Raw genomic sequence first — 9,570 nt, 5'->3', positions numbered from 1 at the left:
TTTGAGACAAACAGAGTATAATATTTGGCTAAAAGAAGTACGGAACAAATTAGTGACGTTGAGGCTGAAACATATTAAATACGCTAATCATACAGACACCCCCCACAAAGCAAAACATAAGCACTAGTTCAAGCCACTAGAAATTTTAATAGATCCACTGACAAATACATTTTATCTCCAAGCAAAAAGATTTTCACTGAAAAATGAAAGTACAATCCATTCTCATCAATTATTGAAAGCAAGATTTTGTTGTATTAGGATCACATCAACCATTTCACCAACAACTATCCAGCCAATATAAATATAAAATCCGAAAGCATGAATTACGTCCCCAACAAAGTCACCGACTCCTTTTATTGTAACAGTTATCCTAAAAGAATCCTAAACGCTGCAGCTACCAGCAACAATGACATTTTCTATCTGCATGCCAATGATATGGAGCAGCCTGCCTAAAATTTGGCCACACAGCCTGTATGCCAATGAAAACTAGATGATGCTTACTCATCCTAATTTCGCCTAAGCTAAGAATTTGATGTGACACAAGTTGCCTCACCTTATTCTTTAAGATTTCTCGTCATCTGACTGAGAGCATGGAGGATCAGAGTTAACGAAGAAGTCATCCACTGAAATAGAAACAGATAATGCTGTTACAAACGAAAACCGAATCTTAACTAAAGAAGTAATAACTAATAATAACTAATAACACAATGGTTATCTTTTAGACATTAAAAAAAAAAAATTCTATGCAATTGCCATTACCTATATCCTGTTGATCTGGAGATTCCAGCAACATGTCTGAATCAGATGGCAAAAATGGTGAACCTGGATAGTTTCCCAGGGCTCCTAGATCTGCAACAATTTGAGATAATTCATATTTAAAGAAAGGTGTGCCTAGAGGGTAAACATTAGTAAACACTGCTATAGTATCCTTGACAACTGTTTAAGAGATTCACCGTAAAAAGAGATTATTCATGTATTAAATATCAATTTGGAATTCACAACATTTAAATCATCAATAATAAAATCAGAAAGGACAAGATTTAGGAACGGTTTTTAAGATGGCTACAGTCAGATTTTTTAAAATAAAAAAATGACAAGTGAATTTGTTTTACAACTCACTATCATATGAATTTTCCAGTCAAAAAATATATGTATTTCAAGACATTTCTCTACATTATTTTTTGTTCAATGAACCTGAGAGCAATACCTATGGAGTTTACCTAAGTCTTGTTCAATCAGAAAATATTAATGTCGTGGCCTGAATAATAGATATATCTGGTATTCAGACTTCATAGGTAATGACCTTCAGCGCTCAGATGTGAGATGACTGTCTAAAATAATTGTACGAAAACAAATCTCCTTAATTAAGGATGAGACTAAGTGACCAACTATGGCTATAACAAAGCCCAAACTCAATGCGAAATACTTGATAAAACCTCACTCCTATTCTCCTAGAAGTTTGCCAACAAAAAGTCAAATATATCTATCAAAAAATATATCATACAAAATACCTCCCAAATTTGACAAATCAGCTGTTAGATCAGATAGACTAAAATTCCACGGAATTTGTTCCAGTGATCTGGAAATTCCATTGCTGCCGTCAGGTGTGAGTTGCATCCCAACTGAACTTGCCACGTCAGCTGTAAACGCTGTGTCCAGAGCTGATGCATCTGTGCCCATTCCTGATATTTCTGATGCGGTGAAGGGAAAGTGACCGCTGGATGCCACTGATGTAGGACTCACCGCCATTTCTGTCATGCTACTATTTGGCGGAATAACAGGAGCAATGTCTGGAGCACCATGTTCCATCACCATCCTTCAACAACAAAAAAACCAGCTGCCGTTAGCAGAATTTCTATCAAGCAAAATACTTCAAACACAGAAGTAAGAAGTTATTCCACATTGTATTTAATTGAAGGGATGTACAAGCCCATTACAGCCAAAATCTAAGCACGGCATGCATTATGCGGAAAGACATCAAACATACATAACAATAACAACAAAGTGTTTGAGCTATTGTAGTTTTGAAAGATATAGCTTTTTATATCGCAGGCAATGATATTTTAAATAGCCTTCAAAGAATGACCATAACCAATTTAACAAACTATTCGAAACAAGTTTCAGTTACACCACTTTAATTGATCAAGCCAATTGTAACTTCTGCACAATACAGCAACCATTTCTACATTAATAACAAACTGAAATAGGAAAAAAAGCCACGGAATATCATCTTAAAAAACTCATCAAGCCAAAAGAAGGCAGTTAGCAGCACTCTTGTCCAATAAATGACTAAAAGAAAAGGTACAGTTAGATAAGTTCTCACTCATTCCCGGAATTCATTCGAATGGGATGAAAATTGCTTGGTGCAGGGACTCCATTGACCACATGACAACTTGATATGCCCATTGAGTCAAGATGTGGTTGACCTGCTGCTGGCATGTGAGGTTGCTGTAGAACAGGGTATCCCATAGGTAGGTTGTTGACTGCACTGCAAACAAGTGGTGTTCAGGAATAATGGGAGGCAAAACAGAAAAATATAAGGAACAAGGTGAGCAGAATATGCAACTATATTCCTGAAGACAGAAAATATGTGCAACAAACTCAAAATGTTCTCATGTCAAGCAATAATATGGAGAAACAAACTCCCAGATCTCCACAAATGTCAATTTCAAATCAAAATTTGATCAATGTTCAGTAATACTAAGCCCCAACATAAGTTTCAGATTCATATCTAACTACCTCACCATTTTTCCCTTTTTTTTTTTAAACTGACTTAAAAGTTCAACATATTCAAATCTAAAGCCAATAAGAATACCTTTATAACGAAGACATGCTAAAGACCATCACTGGATGCCTATTGAAATCTAAATTAGATTGAATAGTCTGTTTTAGCAGCTATACCAAGAATTTCCAAAGAATCGTGACTTTAAACTTTTAACAGATATCTATTATCGCCAATCTCTTATATCACACATGAGAAATAAATCCTAGAATAACGTATTCATTTAGTATTAACACATTGCTGCATTACAACAGGACATTCTAAGGCTATTCAATATGCAAGGACATACACAAACTAATGATATTTTAAGTCATCATTGGGTTAAATGAAAATCCAAGAACTCTGAAACTGCTCCACGTTTGTCTTCCCTATGCTAAAATGGAAGGACACATCAATTCAGACACTCGCCATGAAAGCCACAGCCTGATCCAATCGTTGACTAAAAAGCTAAAAGTGTTGTTGGGAGCATAATCGTGTGACTAGAAGAGCTATACCATAACATAGGAAACAAAATTTAAGTTCCATCATGTCACAGTTCACGTTTAGTGCATAGCCATACAAAGAGGTGGAGATAACTCAGGTTTAATTTTCACTTTATAATTGACATGAGAGCTTACCAGGCATTGGATGGATTCCATTCTGAATCGGAGCCAATGGAACCTTTGGAGGCATGGGATACTTCATCATATGATACTGGTGCTCAAGCAAATGATTGAAAAGGAGTATTTGCTTTTTCAATTTTAACCTGATATAATAGGCCCTAAAAAAATCAGCATTCTCTTCCTCCAACTTCTGCCACACTGAATCAACAAAGATGCTTCAATTAGAAAGCAAAGGAAAATAAGAATAACCACCCTTGTATTCCTACAGTTCGATAGAATGTAAGTACGGTCAAGGTTGTTTGTTAATCTTTTTCAATAATAATAATGTTTTAGTTATCACTGTATTAACAATAAAAAAATGGAAAATCATTACTTTATTAAGGATACAAGGTTTCTTTTATGGACAACTTACACAATATATTTTTTAGTATTAGAACACAACACAGAGATCATCACAAAGATTTCAAGATGAATGGAAAATCATTATTTTATTAAGGATACAAGGTTTCTTTTATGGACATTTACACAACATATTTTTTAGTATTAGAACACAACACAGAGATCACCACAAAGATTTCAAGATGCTTACCTAGAGTCGTAAATCCTGGATCTATCCTTGCCCGAGTCAAAAGTGTTTTAACCACCTCATCTTTATTCATATACAGCTGTAAGCACCTTTCTATTAAATTCTGGACCTATAAAGGTAGTTTAAATAATTAATCAAAAGAGAAAAGAAACAAATCAGTCCAGATCAGCCTTTATAAATTATCTATCCTGCAAAACCAAATATAAGAAAGAAATAAATCAATTGGAAAAACTACAGTATTAAGCAAATCTAGTCAAATTTTTAACAAATGAGCTGCCTTACAAGCTCAATATCCTGCCGTGACACTTTTTTGCTGTCATTGCTGGAAGCAGAAACTGAACCAGAGTCCGTAACAGGAGCATCAGCTGGGTGATTGTTTGGTTGGTCACTCTGGGACTCAAGAGAAGCTTGAGTTGAGGACTGTATTTCTTGAGAGCTCTGAATCAATAAAAGCAATATTTACTCCAATAAAGAAACATGCAGGAAGCAGGTGTTAAGAGTCAAATGTGGAAAAGACAGGCACATGTTACATCACCGTAAAAGTAGAAAGTATGTTTATATTCTATAATTGGATACCAAGAGGCTAAAATATTAATGAATTTCCAAAAGCATTCAATACGTCCGTACTAGTTCATCAAACAAAGGACTAATTCACATTAGACAAAATGCAGTCTGTAAAGCTTCAAAGTGCTTTGTGTGGAAATAATGGATAATGCCTCTTATCATACTATATCTTGGCTAGTTCTACTGAGAAAATCATATCAACAGCATTAGTAGACTGTCATGCCAAATTCCATCTAGTTAGCTTCCTCCCCTATAACTACTAGATTCAGAGGACAGCCATATTTTGACAGCTACATGCATACGCCATCCAATTTTTTTCTAGCGGTGAGCTGGTCATTGTTGGTCACACAAATTTACAGTGTGGGCAAATCACAGTCCAACCACTCCCTGCCAAAGCCTCTGCAAATTAGTAAATTTTGATCCAAACTCAGGCAGAATAAGTCCAATTCTCACCAAAAGGTCGAAACATGTTTTTTGCAGACAAATAAAGCTGCTAGACAGTATTTAAAAAAAAAAAACAATATAAAGCTTCTAAGCTAGATAACACATGGCACACATAAAAGAAGACAGAACTTAAGACAGTAGTATTATTCCTATTAACTGCCACTGTCGAAATGTGGGGGGCAAGGGAAGACAGGGAGTATTCAAAGGTGCTTGCTTCAGGCTAAGAGTATTCACGGGGTGAATATCAAAATACTGCCTTTTGCACCATAATGTTTTCATCTTGAATATTACAAGTTCAGCTACTCTAGAAAAGTACGTGTTTCGAATGATTATGGTGATTTCCAAATAGTGAATTTATATTGATTGACTTAAGTAATTTCCAAATAATAAATTCATCCCTTCACCAACAAATATCAAAGCCTGCATACAAGAAGTTCTCGTGATAACTGTAATACAAAGAAATATAATCAGCATTAGTATCTTTAATATCATGATGAGGCTTGTCATTCAACAAGGCAAGAAGCACTAGACCTATAAAATTGAAGAGATATGACAATCATTAAGGAAATTAAGTGCTAAAATAAAAGGGATAAAATGGGATTACCTGCAAGTTCTTCATTTCAGCAGAAAGCAGGTAGACCACATGCCTTAAAAACTTGAGCCACCAACTGCCACACTAAGAAGTCAACATATTTGCATTAATGTCAATAAAAACCTCGTTTGAAGAAGATTGTATCTGCAAAAAGAAGAATAATGATGGGATAGTAAGGAAAATGATTTGAAAGAGCATTGGGACAAAAAACAAATTCATCTAAGGCACAGTTGTTGATAGTTATAGCACATTTGTCGTAACAAAGACTCCTCAGTGATTGAGCACATAGCATTGCAAGTTCTCATTGAAATGTAGCGCACATAACAGCAAACAAATAAATGAATTAATACTATTCAGATTGACAGTAAGGTTACATTAAATCAACTAGCATGCATATATATATATCTATATATATAAGCTCATGTGTAAACCGTTTGACAATCATATACTATGTTCTAAAGTTTGCTGGCCCAAGAAAATATTCCTAAGTCTAACTAAATCGACCATAATGTAAATAGCAAGCACTACAGAGTTTGCTACACCATATGTACCACTTGCTATATTGTGCTGCAGAAAAGTTGTTGTGTTACACCCTGTAGAGAAGTGCAAAGGATTGTTGCCAAGGTTATTAATAACAATGACCTAATGAGCAAGTTTAACTATTTTCAACAAAATAACAATAATTCCCTTTAACAGAAGAGTAACGTTAGATTCAGATAAGAGAATCTCAGGTGGTGAAATAATGTTTGTCGGTTACATTTTTTTAGCCAAAAGACGTAGGGTTAATTCCACAATAAGATAAGTTTAAAAGGAAGAATGACAATTACTTCATAATCACCAAAATAGACCTAAACAGGGAAGGACAGCAGGTGTAATGCAAGTAAACCCAATAAACGAAACACAATAAGTTCATCTACCATGGTTTTAAGACGACTTAAATATTTCCCCAACTAAAATATTACTTAAAAGTTGTTGTTTCCGAATAGACTAAACAAAACAATATTCACTACGGCGACCATGGGGGAAAACAATCACGTAACAGCTTTTGTAGCAAAAGAAAATGGCAAACCGCGAAATAAAGTCTTTCAGTGATTAACAGAGAGTATCTCCAAAGGATTCAAATGATGGAGCAACAAAACTATCCTTCTGGAATCTCATAGAAAAAATGGGAAGTATAAATACAAATTTGAAATAGCTCAGATCTCAGTTACGAAGGATGTTCATAATTACAGCGGCCTCCTTTATCCCTCCTTTTGTCTTTTAGGAGATGAAGTAAATCTTGAACCGACCAAACAAATAGCTGTATAAGGAACTACTTCTTAAGCTTTTACAGGATACAAAATCCCAATGCCTCAGCCAGAAATCACAAGCTTATGAAGTGAAAGAGGGAAGTAAAGATCTAACAGATATCAACTCACACTCTGTTCCTGAATCACCAGCGGATAGAGATACGAACAAAATTGCTGGTTATCTCGACGAATTCAGAACCCCAACACCTTAATTACAAGAAAAATAATTTGAAACAGCATTCTTCGAAGCCCTTCGACTCGGAAAAAATGGAGAAAGGAGCAAAAGTTAGGGAACTTCAGGCGCTGACAATTGAAGCACTGGAGACTGACATTGGAGTTCGGGGAAAGTAGTGTTTGAGAAAATTCATCATCGAATCGAATAGCATTGAGGTTTAAGAGATATTTCAGCAGATGGAAAAGGATATTTACATGGGAGACGGAATAAAAATGAAAAATGGAATTCCAAGAATTACAGACGGTGAAGTTTCTTCAAACTTCAAAAGCAAACGTGAAATATATATATATATATATAGAGAGAGAGAGAGAGAGAGAGAGAGAGAGAGAGAGATAAGGACAACGAATCGAGGGGGGGGGGGGAGTAAACAAAATTGGGTTAAAATCAGAGACTCGTGTTCTTCTTGAGTCTGGGTTTCTTTGCCCCCTCTTTTTCACTTGATGTAACTGAGGTGAGAAAATGGAAGCAAAGAGTGACAGAGAGGCTCTCATTAAGAGGAAAAAGAAAAAGTTTCAAAATTTTGAAATATAAACAAATAAATCTTCCGACACGGCTCGAAGACGAAGAGCTTCATCTTCGGCTTCAGTTGCAACTTGCTCAGTCACGAGTCTGGAGTCGCAACAACGACCATTTACCGCGCCGCCAAACTGACCAACCGTCTGTTCCTTAATTTCTTCAGTGTAGCGTTTGCATTAATTTTGAAAATCACATCAACTTGTTAAAATTTTTTAAATATAAATAATAAATGATTTAAAATAAAAATAAAAAATATTTTTCACAAAAATAAACAAATTAATACTCCCTCTTATCACAATTTATAAAATATTGTTAAACAAGAGTACACATATTAATAAAATTTATTAAATGTATCTTATAATTTATTTTTTTAAATTTAAATTTAAATTTTTAAAAATATCATTTATTTAATACTCCTTTATAAAAGAATATTAAAGAGTGATTATAATAGATAGGATAATATTGAAGAATATTAATAAATTTTTATTTTTTTTTAAATTTCTTATATTTTGAAATGTAGAATATTTTTAAATGCATTTTATAGTTTGAGATGAAGATAGTATCACTGTATATCTTTATAGCTTAGTAAAAAAAATGTGCAAATACATGTCTATATAAATTTACCTAGATTAAAATATAATTAACATTAGTTTAAATATACAATAAAAAGTTATCGGAGTACATTGATTATGTCTTGATTCAAAATTTTAATATAATTAAGTGGAAAAGTGTCATTAATAAGATGAATTTTTTAATATATAATTTAATTTTAAATTTTAAAAAGACTTATATTTTAATTTTCATGGGGCCATGTAATTTAATTTAGGAAAAAAATTCAATAAATTCCTTTCTTAGGAGTGAAATTGTTTTGAGGGACCAAAATCAGTTTAAAGATCAAATGCACACCAAGCATATTACCTTGCACATTAAGCCTATCAATATGAAAATGCCATGTAATTTACATACTTATAGCCTGAATAATCCATTGTTCATGTTATTATTTTCTTATGAATCAGCAGCTTCAATATAATAGGTTGTATTTTCATGAAAGTTGTACATTCAAAAAATGCAAGGTAATAAGCTTGAGGTGCTATGTGATAAGCTTGAAATGGAAGATAATAGGTCATGTGTGCAAAATGCAAGTTGATAGGTTTTGCATGCAAATGATAAGCTTGATGTGTGTTTGATCTTTAAATTGGTCTTGATCCTTTTAAACAACCTCCTTTTCCAATAAATGATTTTATAGCAATTTTCTCTCTAATTTAAATGCTGTATTAAATGTTGTGCCATTGGCCATTGATCTCTTGAACTGCTTAATTTCAAAGCTTGAATGGGTTGAGTTTTGAGTTAAATATAGTAGAACTTAGATTATTTGAAGTAAAATATATAAGTTATTTTTAAATAAAAAGTTGACATATAATGAGATCAATACATCGCTTTATTGTGGCTTTTATTACATCTTTTATTCTTAGAACAGATAATTCAAATTTCATCCCATCATAAAATTTTGAGACATGAGTTAAAAATATATTCAATTTCATAAGCCATGCGGTCTTGATCCGACTCACTTTACAAGTAAAAAATAAATAAATAAATAAATAAAGTTTACACAAATTCAAATCAGATTCAACATCAAGGGATTTTAAACTTAACATTGTTTTTTGAGTAAATGAACAAAATTACTCCCTAAATTTTAAATCAAGTGGCACTATAAATCCTAGACTCACTTATTTTACAAATTATTCCCTCAATTTTTAAAAACGATACAATATAACTTTTGCTATTAATAAAAGTTAACTTCAATCATTAATTGATTAAATAATGATATAAAAATTACAGAAAAACACTATAAAAAAAAAGACAAGAAATGACCCAAATATTACAAAGAAGGATCCAAGAAATCACAAAAAATGACCCAAAAAATTTCATATTTTTTATCAATTAATAATTAAAGTTAATT

General features: G+C 33.1%; 1 protein-coding gene across 5 annotated transcripts; it reads right to left on the bottom strand.

Annotated features, from left to right (window-relative positions):
- Positions 1 to 204: 204 nt before the first annotated feature.
- LOC129291749 (uncharacterized) lies at positions 205 to 7,387 on the bottom strand. 5 transcript variants are annotated; one of them, XM_054929268.1, is made up of 10 exons: positions 6,989 to 7,387; positions 5,583 to 5,714; positions 4,253 to 4,408; positions 3,974 to 4,079; positions 3,400 to 3,582; positions 2,324 to 2,483; positions 1,512 to 1,816; positions 760 to 849; positions 554 to 623; positions 205 to 469 (listed from the first exon to the last, which is right to left on the bottom strand). In XM_054929268.1, the coding sequence occupies exons 2-9, from the start codon at positions 5,595 to 5,597 to the stop codon at positions 562 to 564; spliced, it is 1,077 nt and encodes a 358-aa protein (XP_054785243.1). In that variant the 5' UTR covers positions 5,598 to 5,714; positions 6,989 to 7,387; the 3' UTR covers positions 205 to 469; positions 554 to 561. The 5 variants fall into 5 exon arrangements, with proteins under 5 accessions (XP_054785243.1, XP_054785242.1, XP_054785241.1 ...); XM_054929267.1 differs by having other exon boundaries at positions 205 to 623; positions 5,583 to 5,654; positions 6,989 to 7,384; XM_054929266.1 differs by having other exon boundaries at positions 205 to 623; positions 6,989 to 7,383.
- Positions 7,388 to 9,570: the final 2,183 nt, after the last annotated feature.

Source organism: Prosopis cineraria, unplaced genomic scaffold, assembly GCF_029017545.1.
Source record: "Prosopis cineraria cultivar Desert tree isolate PC_DT_omini unplaced genomic scaffold, ASM2901754v1 PC13, whole genome shotgun sequence".
NCBI lineage: Eukaryota > Viridiplantae > Streptophyta > Magnoliopsida > Fabales > Fabaceae > Prosopis > Prosopis cineraria.
This window is presented reverse-complemented; position numbering and strand designations above follow the sequence as displayed.

Coding starts and splice junctions, on each gene's coding strand:
- LOC129291749 (XM_054929268.1), bottom strand. Junction 4,080..4,252: donor CACGGCAGGATATTGAGCTT/GTAAGGCAGCTC, acceptor CTACCTTTATAG/GTCCAGAATTTAATAGAAAG. Junction 1,817..2,323: donor CGAATGAATTCCGGGAATGA/GTGAGAACTTAT, acceptor TTGTTGTTGAAG/GATGGTGATGGAACATGGTG.